The sequence below is a fragment of the Pezoporus occidentalis genome, unplaced genomic scaffold, assembly GCF_034315485.1.
Source record: "Pezoporus occidentalis ecotype Australia unplaced genomic scaffold, CSIRO_AGI_Poc_V1 ctg128, whole genome shotgun sequence".
Classification (NCBI taxonomy): Eukaryota; Metazoa; Chordata; class Aves; order Psittaciformes; family Psittacidae; genus Pezoporus; species Pezoporus occidentalis.
Genome location: NW_026913082.1, coordinates 254,881 through 275,968, shown reverse-complemented (window position 1 = coordinate 275,968; position 21,088 = coordinate 254,881). Strand labels below are relative to the sequence as shown.

The following is a 21,088-nucleotide window of genomic DNA, read 5'->3' as shown; positions in this document are numbered from 1 at the left end:
TCTCAGCACTAAGTAAAAAATAGGGGCTGAGAGGAAACATCAAGTATGTGCTCCAAGAAGAGAATGAAGAATTTCCCTTCTTAATAGCAAAGGAGGGACGGTTGTGTTTCACCACCAAACTCACTTTAGTACCTTGGTTATATTAATAAAAGTGAAGAATTAACTTTCAATGTCTACAGATTAAGGCAAAACCCCAGAATGAGCATGAAACTCTCGCTGGTTAATATGTAATGAAGAATGCACAATTCCTTTAAACAAAAGTAAGAAGCACACCACATATTGTTTATACCGAACACAGTTGGGGACGTGAGCCTTTCGCCTGGGAAAACCATCTTCAAAGTAGCAACTGTTTTCCCAGCTGTGAATACTCTTTCCTGGGAAATCTGTTCCTACCGTTACAAAAATAATTTTCAAAGGAATGTAAAATTATTCAGCCTAATCTATGCATATCCATATTTCAGCCACTGTTTTGTACCTCCTTAGGCTTGCCTGTTTACAAAAGGCCTCCTATTCTCTATTAACACTATATTGTGTAACAATCAAATTTACCCCTTTTAATAACTAAATAAATGTATGGCTAAATTAATAAGACTATTTAAAGCAACTCTATCAATATTCTGATGGAAAAGTCTTCACAGGAAACAAATGTTTCAGTCCCATAAGCAGCTCTACCCTCAAAGTTTGGGTGAGCTTTTTTAATTTTCTTTTTCCTCATTTTAGAAATATTGCATAGATAAGAAAGCAGACAAACCATCAAGTAATGTGTCACACAGTGACTCAGAAATGCCAAATGAATTTGTAGGTTCATGACTGTTCTTCAACTATCATGAAGGCCATCATATAGTAAGGCACTAAGAAGCCAGTGGGCCAGCAAACAGTAAACTTGTCTACGCAAGTAAGAAAAACCTTACAAATAAACCAAGAATAAACATTCAACTGAAAGCCCAAGAGAAATAGGCTCAACATTTCAATTACAGACTGATCAAAACCAGCAGACTAACAAGAGCACACTAATATCCATACTGACATTTAACTTCGCCGTTTTGAGAAATAGCTATCACCCACCCCCCTTTATCACCAGACCACTGCTAACTGCTGATGCATCCTTACATCAGGCATCGGAGACGGGGGAAAAATATGAAAGATTATGTCACCTTCTTGTCATAATATGGACAAAATTCTATCTGTATGTTAGAAATACTTCAAAGACTGTCAAAAAGACAAAACAAGATATTTTATGGGGTTATGCAAAATAAAATTAACTTTTTGGAATTTACTTTCCTTTTTTCAAGATTTAATATCTTTTTTCTACATGTCTTAAACAAAAATAATAACCCTGCATAATGTTCTTTACTGTGAGGGTGGTGAGACACTGGCACAGGGTGCCTGAGAAGCTGTGGCTGCCCCATCCCTGGCAGCATTCAAGATCAGGCTGGACGAGGCTTGAAGCAACCTGCTCTAGTGGAAGGTGCCTCTGCCCATGGCAGGGGGTCGGAACTGGATGAGCTTTAAGGTCCTTTCCAAACCAAACCATTGTGTGATTCTGTGATAACACTAATGCATACAGCAGAGGATTAAGCCAGTAAAGCAAACAAAACAAATTCAGGAAGTGTTGATAGTGGAATTGCAATGCAAACAGTTGCCAAAATACATTTTTAATGCATACAAGATACAGCTAATATTGGTAGCCTGGTAATCAGAAGAAAATCTTGCAACATCACATTACATTGTAACTTTATTGCATTTTTTAGGATGGGAAAATACATAGCATGTTATTTTGATGCTTACAAGATAAACTTCCCATTAACTAAAGAAAAATAATTAATGGAACAATAAGAGATTAGTGAGTTTGTTCGCAAATCATCCACAGCTCAATATTTCAACAACAGGCTTTGATACGAATTAGTGGGTTGTCAAATAAATAAATACACTTTCTGATGATTGCTTTACAGTATCTGCTCGATGGAGTTTGTAGCATGAATGCCTGGTTTTCATTTATTAAGCATTCAAATTACTACCCCAGTTACCTCATGACAAGCAGCATTAGAGATCATATCAAAGTAATATTCCCAGCTATTCCACCAAGCTCATGCCAAAACATTTATGTCCACAGCTTAAACATAATTTTATGGGGTTCTCCACCACTACAAATAATGACTTTAAAGAATCATTTTCCTGTGGTTTGCTCTGCTGTAGTACTAGCTTAGTAACTCCTTATTGGTCTTTCTGATAACCTCAAAAAAGCTGAATAGAAAAACCTTTTCACTACAAATTTTGTCATTTTCCATTTAGCAAACAGATCTTCCTGTTTGGGCACCTGCACACAAGCCCTCTGAGTAAAGAAAGACCATGAGCTACTTGTTTATTTGCCATTGTTTGTATTATCCGTATGGAATCTCAAAAATTAAATTCCTTTCCCACTGATTATGCCTTTATCTGGGGAAAACGTTAATTCCTCCTCCTCCTCCAACCATTTGCAATGCTGATAGCAAGGAACATACAAGGAACCCACTGACTGTATGAGCCTTATCTAAAGTACCCTTCAACCAGGATTTGATTCATAAAGACTGACTGCCTCTTAATTAGTGTAACTTTCCTTGAAGTTACAATGTTTACCAGACTAAATTGGGAAAACCAGGAAATTAATATTGTTTTCTATGGATTATAAATTGCCTAATAGATGTTCAGCTCTAGAAGAATTTGTTACTGTTCTGTGGAAACCCTGCAGCTCTGAAAACAACAACTGGAGAAACAAGATTTCCCCTTAAAATTATAAGGTTAAAGGATCCTTTGATACAGTGAGGTCATTCTGGGTATAACTCAAATAGCCTTCATAAAAAGAGCAACCACATGTTGTTCCCTATCTACAGTGTTGTGTCAGTAGTGCTGTTTCAGTAAGTTTTGTGGCACTAAGGCAGCTGAAATTCTGAAAAGTGAGGAAATCCATAAACAGAAGCCAGACAAGGGAATTGCAAACAAGCACTTCTAATGCTTTTGTTATTTCAAGATGACATGTTAACAACATCATAAAGATTTTTTTTCAGAGAACTGAGACAACGTTGATTTGTCTCAGACAAGGTCCTTCAGAAAGTTTTTCTTTCAGAAGCCAGTATTTAACTTCAAACCACCAGTGAAGACGGCACATTTTAAATCTCTCTTCTTTATGCCTGTGTCACTTGACAAGTCAAAAGAATAAATGTAAACTGTCAGAAGGATTAACATACAAGCCTGTTAGTAAACTACAAAACCAATGAAAGGAAGAAAGTAAAACTGATATCCAGGCATTTAAACAAAACAAACAATAAAAAACAATGTTTAAAATCCAAGGTTTATTGCCAAGCAGCTTAATAAAACAGTAATGTTATGAAAATGTCAGAATAAACACAGGTCTGAATTAAGTTTTAAAACTTGCATTGCTCAGCTCCATTAGACATGTGTCATTTAAAACTGTGGGGCCCTAAGATCATTCATGAAAACATTTATATTGGTCTTGAATTGCTCATTGCTATTTAATATAAACAGAAGAAATTGAGTAGATGAAAATCAATAAAACATCAAGATCACTCTGAAAGGTCAAGCTGTTCCAAGGAAAAATGCTTTGGTCTTAGGCTGGTAAGAGTTTTTTGAAACGAATTTCAGGAAGGAGTGACCAATGTAGACTAAATCCAGTCACTTCAGATACATTTCAACTTGCCTGCCTGCAGCTCTATAACAAAATCAATTAAGAGATTTACATTTTCCACTTTGGAGACTAATAAAAGTGCTGTACTAGAATAGGAAAAAAAAAAGTAAATCACATGAAAGTGACTTAATGAACCAGTGAAAGCTCTCTCCCACCAAAAGCAATGTGTCATACAGCTATCTTTTGAGGTCTTTCCATCACATATAAGACTCCTCAGGAGAAACTGGAGTCCACCCATCCTTACTTTAAGAATGCCAAAAAAGTTTTCTTTAATTCAGCTGCCGCATTAAAAGTCAATCACAGCTCATCAGAGTCCAGTCATCATGATTCAGGAATTTCTGTAAATATATCAAGGTTCCAGTTTATTTTAAAGTAACAGAAATAAAATTAAAGTAAGGCTGCAAAATAAACATTCTCAGCAGTTGCCTTAATTTTTGTTCCAAATTTCTTCTTTGGAACCATCCCGACTAACCGAGCATATCACTGCAGCCTCAGAATGCCTCCTGATCTTCCTGTACACACAAACCAATTTTACCTTGTTTTATACTACGTTTTCATGCTGTCAAGGTTTGGTGACCAAAAGCATTTTGAAGCATAACTGCCACTGTGACTTAACTGAGTACATCACCCAAGGCTGGGAGCATACATCCTGAACAATCATCATAAACGGGCAAAGAGGTAACTTCCATTAATCATTTCTGAAGTAAAATTGTTTTAAGATCTGCCTAAACATTTTTTATTCTCTACAGCCATTTCAAACAAAAAAGAAAAAAGTGGCCTACTAACTTACACTTTATCAACAATTACAGCTTATAAAGCTGACGCCAAAAAATGGCTTGTCATAGACCTTATATGGTACTCCCTAAAACTAACATTATATACATGTTTAAGCCACCCACTGACACCAACTTTTATAATCCCAGGAACTGTTGTGCCTAGTAGTGTTCCCCAATAGTATTAAGGATTCTCCTTTGCATTTCACACTTGCTTTTTCTTTCGCACTCCTACAGTCTGCATGGCCAACAAAAACTAATGGGGGGGGGGGGGGGTGTCCAAGAATTTATCAGTTGACATCAGATGGTCCAAAAAGGTCCCACTTGCAAAGGGTTTGAAGCCCAACAGGGACTTTTTCTACTTCTACATGAAATTGACACAAGCAATATATTTTTAATTTTGACATTTCAAATTCACACTGGTTTATGCTAGAAAATTATTCTCATGCAAACTGAATTATAGTACTGTGAACCTAAAGTCCATAATACACACCCTACATAGAAAATGAGAAACATTCCCTTTATGTAAACACCAGATTTCCTATTTTTGCTCTGATATAGACAAAGGTGCAATCTTTTCCTACTTAAGAACATTTTTGCTGAGTACATAACTGCATGAATTTACAGACCTCTGACTATCTACTGCCAATAGCTTGGCTGTTAGTATACTACACTTCACAAACTCTAAATGTAATAGCTAGAGATGCTTATGCATGAAAAACCTCTCAAAAAATATTCCTGCCAATGAACTTTATTAAAGCCTAATAACAAAATAAGAAGTACTACCTTTTAGTTATATAGAATCATAGAATAGTTAGGGTTGGAAAGGACCTTAAGATCATCCAGTTCCAACCCCCTCACCATGGGCAGGGACACCTCACACTAAACCATGTCACCCAAGGCTCTGTCCAACCTGGCCTTGAACACTGCCAGGGATGGAGCATTCACAACCTCCCTGGGCAACCCATTCCAGTGCCTCACCACCCTAACAGTAAAGAATTTCTTCCTTATAAACCGTGGAAGTTTAGACTGGATAAGTTTTAACCTGTTACCCCTTCTCCTATCACTACAGTCTCTAATGAATAGTCCATCCCCACCATCCCTATAGCCCCCCTCCAGATACTGAAAGGCTGCTATGAGGTCTCCACGCAGCCTGCTCTTCTCCAGGCTGAACAGCCCCAACTTTCTCAGCCTGTCTTCATACAGGAAGTGCTCCAGTCCCCTGATCATCCTCGTGGCCCTCCTCTGGACTTGTTCCAACAGTTCCATGTCCTCTTTATGCTGAGGACACCAGAACTGCACACAATGCTCCAACTGAAGTCTCACGAGAGCAGAGTAGAGGGGCAGGATCACCTCCTTCGACCTGCTGTCACGCTCCTTTTGATGCAGCCCAGGATACGGTTGCTTTCTGGGCTGCAAGCGCACACTGAAGCCGCCTCGTGTTCATTTTCTCATCGACCAGCACCCCTAAGTCCTTCTCCGCAGGGCTGCTCTGAATCTCTTCTTTGCCCAACCTGTAGCTGTGCCTGGGATTGTTCTGACTCAGGCGTAGAACCTTGCACTTGGCATGGTTAAACTTCATACGTCTGGCATCAGCCCACCTTATGATCTCAATTTACCTATACATCTCATGATAAACAAACAACAGCTTTTCACATCTATTTTATGTTAGGTCAGGAAACCTAAGAGAGTTTTTAAGACCATGACTTAACATCACCTTGAGAAGTCCTGAGAAAAAGTCCTTTGGAAGTCCTTTGCCTTCTCTTCTCTGCTTCTTGACATTATCAAGCCACTTCGTATTTCTTTGATCCACATTCTACAGTAACCACTCAGAGCAGCAGAACTGAATTACCCTGTTTATGTACCATTTCCACCACAAAAAACTTACAGCTCTAAGTTTCCACTTAAATAACAACTCAATATTGCTAATTTCATGCTTATAAAATTAATTCATAAAATGTTCAATAACACAAAGAGACTGCTGACACCTTCTGGCCACTTGACATTCTGCCCAAATATCAAGAGGGTTTCCAAGAAAATATCTTTCATGTTTGTCCAGCCACTCAGGATCACATGAAGACTTATACTATGCCTATACTGCCATATGACAGTTGCTTCAAGTCATTTAGTCCACCTTTCACCACATTCTCTCACTCATTCTCTCACAGAAGCATCCAAAGCAAACACGTACAACCTGATACAACTGATACAACCATATCTAGATTTGGCTTAATTTATCTTCACCTTTTAGATTTTGCACTGGGTATACTGCACCAAGGAACCACTGCAACTGAATCAAACAGCACATTCAGCCTCAGTACTGGATCCTGAACCCCTCACATCACAGGTAACAATACCTACATTTTATTGAATTAAACAGTCAAAAATGGGAGAACTTACCTGCAGGTTTTGTTTCTTTTTCTTTGGTTCAGTTTCCAATTCCATCTCTCCCTTTTGGGCCACACACTGCTTTAGCTGTTTTCTTTTTTCTGCTTTCTTTTTCTTTTTTTCCACATTTGTTTTCGACATTCTAAACCAAAACTTTTCTGTAACAGAAACCACAAAACTGGAATTAGAACCCTTTTTTATATTAAACATCAATCTTGTATACAGAGTTATAATTACACTGGTGTGAGAATGATTTGTGGCCACTTAACTACAAAACACACATCTGCACTGAATTTTTATCCATTTTGGAGAACTTCCATCCTGTTTCCTTTAGGAATACAGCACAGTTAGGCTACTGTAGAACTAGAATGTCATTCTCCTGTAGAAAACTCAACACATACCGTCCTCTCAAGCCCACTCTGTGAACGCTTCACTGACCCTCTTGGCAGTAATCCCCCATAACAGATGCTGTGCTTGCTGCAGGTTACAGCACATCACACTGAACTGTTTGATCAGTTGTTCACCTCAGGTAACACCAGTCAGACCTCTCCGCAAAATTAATACATGTGACTTAGTCACAGTCACCTCATTAATACACGTGTGCATACACACATACCCACAAGCCAATAGTAAGCCTACCTGATTACTAAACAGATAGCTTTAAACTGTAAGTTCTCTCTGAAACTTCAAGTTTTCCTGGGTTTACGTAGATTAATGGGGAAAAGCATGCCTAAATAATTACGTCTTTTGAGTTTTATCTTTCACTTTACAATGACTTGAGGGCAACAGCAAACAGGAGCTGTAGAGAACCTGGTCGTAAAATCGGATCTAGTTGTAATGGCATATTATTTCTCTGAAAGAAGATCTGATTTCAGGGGCTTCCAACAGCTGCCCCAACACAGTCGCTTTCTGTGTAACAGCATACACACAACAGCTGTCTCCATCACAAGTATTTAGCTTGAAGCACACTCTGAAAGATAAACCAGCCCAAAACCCAGGCACCCATACAGCCAAACCCTCACAGCAGGAGGTGGTAAGAGCCTGACGAAGCTCGACCCCGGCATCTCCACCACAGGGACACTTCAGGCACGACATGCAGCAAGGCCCGGCGGGAGCAGGCCCCAGGAGGCGCGGGGGAGGCTCCGAACCGCCGCCTTCCCACCCCAGGCCCCCGGGGCTGCGTTTCCTTTCCTGAGAGGCGTCCCTCCCGACCCCCCCATGCGGGACAGGGACAGCCCCCGCCTCACGGCGGCCCCGGGGAGTGCGGGACACCGGGCACCCTCCTTCTCCCTCACCCGCTCCCCTCACGCACCTCACGATCCCGCCTCCTTCGCGCATTTAACCGAGCCCCACGCTTGGCGCCGCGGCCCGCCCCCTCTCTCTCACTGGCTACAAGGAGAGAACAGAGGCGTCTGATTGGCCCTCATCATGCCAATCCACAGGCTGGCCAATAGGAAGCCTCGCTCAGACTTGAAACGCCCACCTGGAACACGCGTTGCAAGGAGTGCTCGGCCGGTTCCTGGGGTGTGCGCGTGACGTCACCTTTCCGCGACGCGATCCGCCACGGAAGAGGTCTCCACCTCCTCCCCGTTGAAGGGGCGGGACCGCGCCGCCCTTCCGAACCCTTCCCGGGCCTGGCGGGGGCCCACCCGCACCCCGATAGGGATCCAGCCAGCGCGCGATAGGGATCCAGCCAGGGCCCGACAGGGATCCAGCCAGGGCCCGACAGGGATCCAACCAGCGCGCGATAGGGATCCAACCAGGGCCCGACAGCGATCCAGCCAGCGCGCGATAGGGATCCAACCAGGGCCCGACAGGGATCCAACCAGGGCCCGACAGGGATCCAACCAGGGCCCGACAGGGATCCAGCCAGCGCCCGACAGGGATCCAACCAGGGCCCGACAGGGATCCAGCCAGCGCCCGACAGGGATCCAACCAGGGCCCGACAGGGATCCAGCCAGCGCCCGACAGGGATCCAGCCAGCGCCCGACAGGGATCCAACCAGGGCCCGACAGGGATCCAACCAGCCAGCGCCCGACAGGGATCCAACCAGGGCCCGACAGGGATCCAGCCAGCGCCCGACACGGATCCAACCAGGGCCCGACAGGGATCCAGCCAGGGCCCGATAGGGATCCAGCCAGGGCCTGACAGGGATCCAGTCAGCACCCGACAGGGATCCAACCAGCGCCCGATAGGGATCCAGCCAGCGCCCGACAGGGATCCAGCCGGGGCCTGACAAGGATCCAGCCAGCGCCTGACAGGGATCCAACCAGGGCCCGATAGGGATCCAGCCAGCACCTGACAGGGATCCAACCAGAGCCCGATAGGGATCCAACCAGGGCCCGATAGGGATCCAGTCAGCGCCTGACAGGGATCCAATCAGTGCCCGATAGGGATCCAACCAGCACCTGACAGGGATCCAACCAGGGCCCGATAGGGATCCAACCAGCGCCCGACAGGGATCCAGCCAGCGCCCGACAGGGATCCAGCCAGCGCCCGACAGGGATCCAACCAGGGCCCGACAGGGATCCAGCCAGCGCCCGACAGGGATCCAACCAGGGCCCGACAGGGATCCAGCCAGGGCCCGACAGGGATCCAGCCAGCGCTCGACAGGGATCCAACCAGGGCCCGACAGGGAGCCGCAGATCTGGCAGCACCCACCCTTGCACGGACTGTGCAGGACACCCAGTTTCCCCACATGGAAGCCGAAGCGCTGCCGGCCACAGGAGGCACCTGTGTCACCCCGCGAGTGCCGTGCCAGCGGCTAAGGCAGTGGGATGCTGCTTTCTGGACAGTGGTGTTGCCTTCCAGCCAGCAAATCCTAAAGGCTGTGTGTGTTTGAGGCAGCGTTATCTGCTGTCCCCATCGGGTCTGAGGGAACGTGATGGGAAGATGCAGACGCTGCGGTTTGAGAGGGCAAGAAAACAGCTCCTAGGACTAGGCTTCTAGGGAACAAATTGGTTTCCATGTTTTCATTTTCTATAAATACCATGTGCACAAACACTCCCATTTCCCCTCAGTAATTTGAGGGCAAAAACATTTACCACAAGCACATACATAGATGGAGCTGCTTTTTTTTTTTGTGACAACCTGAAACAGGGCTTTTGTTTTCATTAAGTTTGATCCCAGTAGCTGCTGTGGTAGCAGATACTGGTGGTAGCTCCCTGTACATGCACCGATGGGAAGAGGTAAACCTGCTTCCTACTCCTGTCCAAGGCAGCATCACACTTTCTGCCATTCCTCTCCTTCCACCTCCTCCCCTCATCATGGGGTGCCAATCCTGCTGTCCCAGACAAAGCCTCTAGGACACGGTCTTCACTAGAAGCCCCTTCCAACACCACCAGTAGGGTGCACAGCATTGTCTGGGAATGCACAGCCAGTTAGATTCTAGAAGTCCCAATACTGTAGTAAGATGCTAGGGATGTGTTACGGCATTAGAGCACAGAGGATAATGAGCAGATGGTGGCATCTAAAATTAGAGGTTTAATTTTTGTTCCAATGTGAATAGGGAAGGTATGTTTTCTGTGTTTAGACTTCCTAAAATAATGATCGGGTTTTTTAATTACATATCCTATTGTGACATCCTGTGGTTAAACACAGTATTGCAGATACTGTCACGTCACAAATTTGACCATGGTTGCATAAGAACAGACTACATGGAATTAGCAGCAGTAACTCACACCTACACTACATACGTAGTTTGGCAAACTACAGTCGTTCATGCGGCTTCAGCCTTCGTCAAAAACTTCTGCTGCATAAGATAATAACGTTTGGCCCTATGTAATAAGATAGCACAGGTATTTTGTTCTGTGTTGACCAGAAATTACATTGTATCTGCCCCTTCAGATGAAAGGCCTGCAATTCACTAGGGTGGTTGTTTACACGCTACCCCTGTCAAAGACCATAAATCCACATTTCTGTTTTAGGCAGCATTTGTACTCTAAGGATTAAGCCTCTTCAGAGGCACACAGCAGTCTTCGCACAGCTGCAGTACAACCTCAAGGCTGTATAAAACATAGACATTATAGCACTTAACGCTCACATCCCCTACAGTCTTTATCAAAGATCATTTTTCCCAGGTCAAGGAACACAGCATTTTCTACTATGCAAACTGCTCATCTTCCCACCACACCAGAACAGCAGTGGGCACTCATAGCTGCAGGTGATGCAAGGGACTGCAATTACCCTCCAGTTAGTCCTAAACCAACATTTCAGCCCACCAGCCCCAATGTGCAGAGGAACAGCTCCAATGACACATGAAATTGAGGTCTTGACCTCCTGACACCATCAGTAAGCCTTGGCATTTTTCCTTACAATTAGCTGGATGAGAGGCCTACTTAGATCCCAGCTGGGGAATTAGCATTGTTCATTAACAGCACATTTCCATTTCATCAGCCTACAATATTTCAAGCCTCAAGCTAAGCAGCTGGATATTCATGCAGTTTTAAAGAGCCAAGACAGCTGATCAGGATAATAGATGGAGCCTATCTGTTGTGTCTTCATTTGTTTAAGCTTTTCAGGAAAGCAGCAAGACCAGCCTCCCTAGACAACACTATTTTGGCCTCATTGTCATTACATGAGGCAAACAGTTAATGCTGCTTTATCTGGCTTCCTTTTTCCCTTCCAAACTGCAAAAAATACCCATGCATTTCCAGGCTTCTAAGGGGCAATAAATTATGAAGAATTGCACTGCACATACGTCTGTGAGCACTAGCCTTCAGTGAATTGCTTAGGGAGGGCCTAGGAAAGCTAGGTACGGCTTTTATACATCAAGTACTTCCAATGACTATCAGAAACCAAAAGGCAGTTGGTGTAAAAACTCACTTCATGTTGATGTATGTCATTTGTCAAGCAGAATGCTGCACTGTGTGCCAGGTCACTTCCAAAAGGATTGACATGTATGACAGCAGCTTGTATTTCAGACTTTCATCTTGGGAAACTTGTAGTTAGCATGGGAGACTTAGCATTACCTAAGTTGGCTTTCTCACCAATTTCAGACACCTTCCTACCACCACTGCTCAGCTTCCTCCACTGAGTATTTTCCAGAATATTAAGATCTTATCCCAAATACAAGAACAAAGTTAGCTTAGAAAGGGCAACAGTTTATTGAATGCACAAAACACTCTCATACAAAAATAAGTTAATTGCATAGAAAAATTTAGAGATCTATAGACAAGATTAAGTAGACAGAGGTTTGATCCAGATGTGAAAAGCCTCTACTGTCTGCATCTGAAAGACATAAGAATACACCGTAAGAGTTACATGCCTAAAACTTTCAGTCACAAGCAGATCCAGCCCAGCAAGGAAGGACTTGGGCCATTCACTGTAATACCAATGTTTGCCATGCTCTCCTCAGCATTGTGCTGACACACCATTTTTCCAGAACTTGACCAAGCCTCACACAGGGGAGGTGGAAGACCAATCTGCCATTAAAACAATTTGATGTCCTAATACTTCTGTCTATATAGCAACTTTAAGCAGTACAGGATGGACAAGATGTAGTTGTGCTGTCAGAACACCTCTACTACATTCCCAACACCAAGCAAAGGTGACCAGTTCTAGAACAGCTAGAGGCAGGACAGCAGCACTCCTACATCATGTTGACACAAGGCTATTTTTAAATTATGTTTGTCTTTTTCCCTTCTACAGCTTGTACCTGTTGTGCTGCAGACTCCCATCAGATGGCACTCTAATTGCTCCTATTGACTTGAAGGCAGCTTGAGAAGCTCTCATCAGAGCAGCATATCTACAAAGAAATACAACCAGGCTCAGCACCTCTTATGTACACACCAGTGAAGTTTCACTCTTCCATCCAGTTTAATTATCTCCATCTGTCACACAAGTCTTAAAGTCCTATTGCACAGAACAACGAAGGTACATCTACCCGAAAGATATTTTTTCTTGTTCTTGGTTACTTCAAGGTGCTGGGCAGAACATCAGGATTCAGTATTTAGATCCAGACCCCAAAGGGTACTTGAGTTAGCCAGCACCCCTTCTCAATTAGCAGAGACTGACACAGATAAGCTAGGAAGAATTTTAAGAAAGCATTTGACAAGCTCTTATCCTGGCTCACAGACTTGCAGAAACTAAGCTTGAGATACAAGGAGGAAATAGTGGATACTTTATTGATCTATCCACTACTTTATGGAATTCCCTATTGTCTGAGCTCCCCACCAGCCCCTGATACTAGCTCTGAAATTTTGGAATGAGCTCAAAGTACCATAAATACAGCTTACCCTGCCTTGGAGATGGGGTGGCTGTTCCCTTTGCAGTCATGATCCAGAGGATGGCGATGTTTTATGCAAAAGTTGCCACCACACTGCTCACAAACAACCTTCATCATCTCCTTCCTTTTGCAGCCTGGCTTTAAGCACTTGTTTGTGAAGATCTAAATAGAGGACACAAAGCTAGCCTTAGAATTAAGATGAAACAGAGCAAGCTTCTACACATTCTACTGTCAGAAGACCTAACTTCACAAGCATTAGGAAGGCAGTCTAGACTTTACCAGCAGTTTCCTTACCTTCTGCTTTTGCTGTGCTGGGTTGTATTTGCAGTCCTTATCCATGTGGGCTCCAACCACAATATCTGGTATTTCCCCCTTCTGTACAGGGATGGGTGCATTACAGAGTGGACACACTGGAACCTGCACATTCTAAGCACATACAGCACAGATTAGAACTATAGAATCATTCAGGCTGGAAAAAAAACCTTTAAGATAATCACACCCACTGTTAGAAGTGCAACTTCATTTTTCTATCCTTTCCCTCCCTTACCCATGGGTGATAGTAGCCTAATCACAAGCATTTTATGTTCTACTCATTTACTAATGCTTTTAAGGGCAACCTTCTCAAAGGTAACTGCAAATCATTATCCAAAAAATAGACAGGCACACTTTGCTATATCAGTTTATAGCAACATACTGGGTAGGTTGACTTTAGGTATGTTTCTAGGCTTTCTGGAATTGCAGCCTTTTAACACTTCAAAGTCCAAGTAGAGGCCAGAAATCTAAGTCTGGCCCCACTTACTCTAGTTATTTCTTCTGTAGCTCCATGTTTACTGTCCTCCAACTTAAAGGACTTGGGCTGCAGGAAGCTTTAAGCCATAATACATTCCTTAAAATATAAAGTACTTCTCTCTGGGACAATGTGGTATAAGTGAAAGACACAGAGGTACTGACCTCTGAAATGCTGTGTTTCTATATACTCAAACTTCAGCTGTATCATTAACTCTTGTGGCTCCCCATCTATTTTTACTGTAACCATATGTAAAGTTTCAGAGCAGACTGTATACATGACTTGACAATTCAGCAGTGTGAATTGCTGACTCATGCCTACAAACTTACTTTCTTGTAGGCAGAGCTACACTTGTGGTCATCATAACGGATATGGTCTTTACAGAAGACCTCCCCACAGGCATCGCATTTCAGAGGAAGGAAATCTGTGAGAAAAGTAAAAAAGAAAGCATTCTCATGAAGCAGAGCTAGCAGCTGTAAAAGCACTCACAGAAAGCTACAGAAACTCAAAAGCAAATCATTTTGTCTAGTCACAAGTACAGTTACCTCTACAGAGAGTGCCACCACAAATACCAGTACTAAAGAAGAAAGAGTGAAGCATTTTCCCTCTTTCTGTCCACAGCATTCAACCCACTCAAGCCATAAATACCCTGAGAGCACCCCGAACACAGAAACTTTAACAATGCACCAATCAGGACCTCGGAATTGAAGCACAAAGCCGAAGCTCAGACTCCGAAAGAGTTTTATTCTTTAGAAAGCATCCCCTAACAAGACAGGAGACCAAATCACTGGGGCTGAGCTTACTCCTTCCCCCCACTCACTTAGAAGGGATCACTGAACCAGCACTGCTATCTGCGAGCAACCAGAGCGCCTCGCAGACTCAGGGTGCAATATCTGGACACCCGCACCCTCCAGTACACAAGCTACCCGTCCCTTAAGCACCATCCTACGAGTGCTGCCCAGGGGATCCCCGCTCACGGGCAGCGCAGGGAGCCCTTAACCGCGCCCCGAGGGCACTCCTTACCCAGCTGCTTGCAGGTGCGCTCCGAGCAGTGCTCCCCCAGCCCCGGGAACTCCATAACGGCAGCGAGCTCGGACCCCAGACCGGACACAGGGCACGGGGCATGGCGTCGCCTTTATGGACCTCCCGCTGACTCAGCCGGGCTCCGTACCCACGTGCTGAGTCATGCGCCCAGGAGACGTGTGAGAGGTCCCGGAGAGCCCTTGTCCGGCTGGTTTGCTCCAGAGGATACTCAGCCCTTTACCTCTTCTCATTTTGATTTCATCCTTTGGTCAGGGCTCAGAGAGCATCTGTGTGGGCTGTGATGCTTAATTCAGGTCGCTGTCAAACTTCGAACACATCCGTGGGCCTGCGTGGGAGAGGGTCTGCTCGTCGCAGCAGGGTGATGGTCGGGATCCCGCTGCAGGACTTTGTCATGTATGGACTGGTTTGGATGGACAAGCCCCGGCTGCAGCTGTGGGTTTGCACAAATCATCCGAATAAAAAAGTTTCCCAGTAGGTCTGTGGTGTTAAATGTTCACCTCGCTTGAACGGGGCACCTTGAGGTCAAGGTGTAGGTTAGAAATGCTGATCTTTGAATGTGTGTAACAACACTTGTTTCGCGCAGAGGAGGTGAGGACTATTGGGGTAATGACATTCGTTACGGGATTGAGAAATGACAAGATGTTGTTTTGCTCCTGCTCTCCCTGGAAAACACCTGGCTTTCTCCTGTAGCAGATGACTCAGATGCAGAGTGAAGCTATGAGAGCAAAAAGGAGCTTTGGGAAGGCAGGTGGTGACTGCAAAGGCCAGTTTGTGCTGTCAACACTGGAACTGGCATGTGCCATTCATCGGTCTTCCACATCACCTTGCCAAAGTGATGTTTGTGTGACTCCTGCTGTGTGTGCCAGCTTACAGCCGGCCACACTGGTGCTGTGGCCTTCCCGACAACACAGTCCTGCTGGATTAAATGATGCGTTGTCATCAGCCAGACATTTTGAGGCCTTCCTACACATACTGGTTTTCCCTCCTGAATCTATAATATTACCAAAGGTCCTCATTTAATGCCATTCTTTGGTCAGCTGTGATGACCGAACGTTTCAGTCTGTTGCAGGTCTTTGTTCTGTGAAGAGCAATCTGGTTTAATCTCCTCCACTGCAGTGCTTGCTGCATAGGGTCTTGAGGGATGGCCGTGCCATGTCCATGCTGGGAGCATCCACAACCCACCTTGGGGACACCCTGGGGGTGGGGCATAGCCCCACAGGGAGATACCAGCTCAGGATGGGGGCAGTGTGAAAGGCAGTGCTGTGCCAAGAAGAGTGTGTCCTGCCCCTCTGCCTCACATGGCTACAGACTTTGGAGACTGACATAAGAAGAGACTTTCTAGGTCACTCAATTCAAGTCTCTATTAGACATAAAAGTACTTCATTTAATTCCTGTCATAAACAAACCAAACTCAATGTTAAAGCAGCTTGTTGCCATCAGAAGGCTGTCCCACAACACCCCTGCTCTCATGGAAAGAAGACAGCCTCGTGTTTCCAATGTGGAAGTTTTCCTGGCTTGACTGCCTTTAAAGCAGTGCTGTGCTTTGATTTATATAGCTTCTTCTTGCCATGTTTATAACCAGCAGCTGAAGGTACCAGGCTGATGCTGCTTTGAATGTGTAAGTTACAGCCCTCGTTGTCCAGCTGTGTCCTAGAAGAGTGTTCTGCAGTGGTGGTAGATGTTCCCATAAGACATCATGCTGTTCATCTGCTGAGGGTCCCACCCCTGGGCTGCAGCTGCCCTTCTCCCCAAAAGCAGAACCTGCTTCTCGAGTCACATTTGATACAAGCCCTGGTGGTCTCAAGCCCAGGGAGAGCTTTAGCAGTCAGTGCTCCTTTTAGCACACAGATGTGCCTGGTGACAGTGCAGCCATGCAGCATCTTCCATCACGTTCCTTTGGCCAAGCGCTGGGGAGACCTTAGAGCAGCCTTCCAGTACCTAAAAGGACCTGCAAAAAAGCTGGAGAGGGACTTTTTACAAGGGCAGGTAGTGACAGGACAAGGGGAAATGGCTTTAAACTGACAGAGGGGAGATTTGGCTTAGATGTAAGGAAGTTCTTCCCTATGCAGGTGGTGAGGTGCTGACAGAGGTTGCCCAGAGAAGCTGTGGCTGCCCCATCCCTGGCAGTGTTCAAGACCACGTTGGACACGGGCTTGGAGCAGCTTGGTCTGGTGGAAGGTGTCCCTGCCCGTGGCCGGGGGTTGGAGCTGGATGGGCTTTAAGGTGCCTTCCAACTCAAACCATTCTGTGATTCTATGATTAAAGGGATTTCCCCTGACTGAGCTGAGCCAGCTGCCTGGTGTCTGCTGGGGTGATGGCAGGCAGCATGGCTCTCCCCCACTTTGCTTGTTCTTCTTGACGTGGTTGGTTTTCACAGCTCTGTTACACTATTTACACAACACTCAAGAACTTGGGAAGTGCAAAGAAAATCACATGCTGAGCTTGTAGGCTGATGCTTTTCATACAAAGCACCTACCCAGTGTCCAAGAAGAGTGGGACCCCAGTGATCTCTCCAGGAAGGCTTGCCAAAAAGTGAGGCAGAAAGAGGCTGGTGTCTTCACTGGCTGTCTAATGCTGCCCTGCGCTGGAGAGCTGCTGCCAAAGGGATCATGTTTTATGGTAGGGAAGGGAGGAGTTTGTGTAAGGATAACAACAGAAATGGCTCTGCACAGATTAGATGCTCTTAAGGAAGACTGTAAATCCCGAGTCTAGAAACCCACATAGTACAGGCAGCCATCTTAATAGAAACGAGGATTAGAAATTAGCCGAGGTCTTTAGTGATATTTTTAGAAGGTTGCTCCTGACAGGTTAGGCTGCTGAGAACCAGAGGAAAGTGCCGAACCCTGTATTACTCGGGAAAGGATCACACAGTGCAGTGTGTGATTAGAGGCTGGCTAGCTTAGCGACAAGGGGGATAGGTGGGTTAGAACTGATTCAGGAGGAATTAGCAAGGGAAATTGCTTGAGAAGCAGAATTTGATTAGGGGCAGCCAACATGGATTTATGAAAGGAAAGCTACGTGTAACTAACTTGCTGGAGTCTGCGGGAGGCACCGCTCCCCAGCAGCCTGCAGTGTATCGGTTTTGTATAACCCAGTCAGCGAGGGGAAGGCCTGGACTTTGCCACCAGGATGGTGACACTGGGTGGGATGGAAGGGGGTCATCTTCCTCCCTTGTCTCTGCAGGGTCTCTCTGCCTCTTCTTTTCCCCTTCCTCCCTTTTACTCCTTTTCTATTTTTTTTAGGGGAGGAGGGCTATTGCTTTTTCCTTTTTCCTTCCCTTTCTCTCCCTCCAATCCCTGTGATTGCCTCTTGGTGGTCCTGCAGAGGACTAAACACCACCATCCACCCCACCTCACCAGCAGGGTCTGCTTTAGGACACACACTGCATCCTAAAGAGGGAATAAAACACCTCTGAAGATGATCTCATCCTTCTTCAATTTCACAGACGTTTTTTCCTTCAAACAGAGCCCCCAGAAGTAATTATTTTGGAAAAGGTTCTGCAGAAAACAGAAAACTTTCTGACAGCCTCAGACTTACACAGCACTATCCTCCAGTGCAGCCAGTCCAGCCTGGTGGAGGCCAGGCATGGAGGAGCAATGACCAAAGGAGACTTGCCCCAGCTGAGCAGACTGTCACACTGGCCAGAAGAAGAGAGTCTTCAAAGGCTTTCCCTGTCCTCTCTTTCATGGCAGCTTTAATTGCTTAGCTGGAGAAAGCCCTTGTTGCTTTTCAATGCAGACATGATGGAAACCCCAAATGGGACAGCCCAAGCATGGCTTTGTTTCCTCCTGGGCTGCCACCTTGTGAGGGCAGGGGGATGACTGCCAGCTATGGACACAGCATGAATGGGGAGGCAGGGATGTGGCTGGCTCCATCCTATCTCTCAGGGCAGAGTCTGTCCCCTTCCCATAGAGGTGTGTTATGGACAGCACATCACAGAGGTGCCCATGGCCAAGACACATGTGTCCATCCATCTTGTCTCCATCTTGTGTGCCCCAGACTCCTCCCAGCACCATTCAGAAGACACAAATATGTCCCATGTCTTTGGGGTCCCCAGGGCCACCCCATCTTCCACCATATTCCTGCACCAGCCAGGAGCATCCCGCTTGCTGCTCCAGCTGCAGAGCCACCACTGCAGCATTAACGTTTGGGTGACTCCAGCTCACATTTTCCTCTTGCAGGTCTCTGAACTCCAATCCCATCAACCTGCTTTTCAGCTCATAATCTCATACAAGGCTCTTAAAAGTGAGTTTTATTTTTATTGCAATGACCCTGTGGTGCTGCCATATCCCTCTGTGGAGGAGACGTGACATCTCCATTACATAGCTCGGATAAGTGTCTTAAAGAGACCACACACAAAGGAACCTAATGGTACCTATTTTTATTAGGTTTATTACAGGAGGGGAAGTAAAGCAGTCCGATCTCCCCACAGGATACTCCGTTAACAGCAGCAGACAGAGAGGAGAGATCTGTGGAGGCGGATCAGTTTTCAGAGAATATTAGCTCCTGCTGCTCTAAAATTAGAGTCTAGGGAGAGCAGACAGGTTGACATAATTGAAAGGGCTGTCTTAGGGGATGACATAGTTAAACGAGCCCATGATCAGCTTTCGAGTGACAGCTCCGCGACTTCTTCTAATTCCCAAAGGAGCGCCAAGTTGTGAAGCTGTGGTTTAACTAGTCCTGGATCTTATCTTGTGATGGTGTCAATATTATTAGAACCCATTTCTAAAGAGATGCTTCCAAAATCACTGTACATGAACCGACTGGTTTTACAGGCACAATCCTCCTGCAGCTTCACCCAGCAAAGCACATAGTTGATACGCACACTCCTCTGCTGCCCTTCTTACCCACCCGATCCTGTCCCCGCAGGCTGGGCTACAGGGGCAGACCCAGAAACAGGATTAAGAACCTCATTTCAGGATGGAGCTGAAAAATGTCCTTGAGCTTCCCATTTTATTCAACATAATTTAATATCAAACACAAACTAACAAAGTTAGAGGTGAAATATAATAGCAGGAACCCCATAAAAAGTAACCTAATATGCAAGATAAATAGACAACACTTTAGCCTGGGGAGATAGCAAATAAAAGAGAAATATGAGCAGAGCCATTCTCAATTCATAAGTAACTTTAAAGAGAAATAACGAAGATGAGTTCTCCAACTTTTAATTTCCTAAGATTCTTCTCAACCACAACAAAAAAAAAGGCATTGTTAATCTTTTCCTCACACACTCTCACAAGGTGGATGTCCCCAGACAAATGCCCTGGATCATTCCCACGCATGCAGACACCCATCAGATGTGGAAATAGTTCAGAGGGACTATTCTGCAATTCCTGATGGGGCAGGAGACATGAAGGATGGAGCTCTTCTGAACCTTCATGCAGGTGGAGCCCCTCGCTTGCCTTCAGTGGCCACTTCCCGCTGCCTTGTTGTGGGTGTGAAACTCAGAGCACCCACTGCCTTCATGGAAGGTTGAGCCTGGATTTTATTATTTTAATTATTTTTTAGCCATTTTTTTGTTAGTGCCTATTTTAACTTCAAAGGCTGGGATTTTCCAAGCAGCCTAACGCATTTAGGCACCTAAATCCCATTGAGTTTCAAGTGTGTATCAGCCCTTAGGCTCCTTGGCAAATCCTTGCTAAGTGCCTAAAGGCTCATTGCCGCAACCACGGATACACTGCCGGATTTACACAGATACCACTATACCAGCATGAGCTCACTTCTTTGACAGAAGAGTCTCTTGTTTAAACCCCCCTTCCTGAATGATGAAGTAAACTGGAAAGGATGGTATAGACCTGTACAAGGATGTTAAATTATTTCCTTGGGTTATACTAAAACAAAGGTTTACTTGGTAGATTGAACTTCAGTTAGAGACCAAGTACTCCTAATCCCCAGCTCCCAGCCCTCCACGGGAAACCTCAGATTTAGTGTTTTAGATGTAAACCCCATCGTATCTCCCACTGCCTCTGACACCCACTATGTCTCCAACCCCCTTTTAGAGCATCCGGATAAAAGAGCATCATTTTAAAAACAAAAGGTTTTTCCTTCTTCAGTATTACTTTGTGTTGTATAGGAAGAACAAAAATTCAGCAGAATCAAGCCATTTGCTTTGCTGTTTGGGAATGTCCCAACCCAAAAGGAAAGACCACAGATAGCAGCCAAGCTGGCAGTGGAAGAGGTAGAAAGGA

The 21,088-nt window shown here is 45.1% G+C and overlaps 2 protein-coding genes across 5 annotated transcripts in view; both read right to left on the bottom strand.

Annotated features, from left to right (window-relative positions):
* Nucleotides 1–12,578, bottom strand: part of CUNH7orf50 (chromosome unknown C7orf50 homolog) — a 131,803-nt gene extending 119,225 nt beyond the window's left edge. The window contains exons 1-2 of one of the 3 annotated variants that reach the window (XM_062607966.1): nt 12,500–12,578; nt 6,856–7,001 (exon numbers count right to left, since the gene is read on the bottom strand). In XM_062607966.1, coding sequence (XP_062463950.1) covers nt 6,856–7,001; nt 12,500–12,521 — 168 coding nt within the window. In that variant the 5' untranslated portion in view covers nt 12,522–12,578. Of the gene's footprint in view, nt 1–6,855; nt 7,002–8,155; nt 8,285–8,326; nt 8,351–12,499 lie in introns of those variants that run through there. The other 2 variants (XM_062607968.1, XM_062607967.1) reach the window with 2 other exon arrangements.
* ZFAND2A (zinc finger AN1-type containing 2A) lies at nt 11,925–15,044 on the bottom strand. 2 transcript variants are annotated; one of them, XM_062607977.1, is made up of 6 exons: nt 14,880–15,044; nt 14,186–14,280; nt 13,364–13,495; nt 13,080–13,231; nt 12,500–12,589; nt 11,925–12,072 (listed from the first exon to the last, which is right to left on the bottom strand). In XM_062607977.1, exons 1-6 carry the CDS (start codon nt 14,932–14,934, stop codon nt 12,060–12,062), a joined length of 537 nt encoding a protein of 178 aa, XP_062463961.1. In that variant the 5' UTR covers nt 14,935–15,044; the 3' UTR covers nt 11,925–12,059. The 2 variants fall into 2 exon arrangements, with proteins under 2 accessions (XP_062463961.1, XP_062463962.1); XM_062607978.1 differs by lacking the exons at nt 11,925–12,072; nt 12,500–12,589 and having other exon boundaries at nt 13,076–13,231.
* Between the last annotated feature and the right edge of the window lie 6,044 nt (nt 15,045–21,088).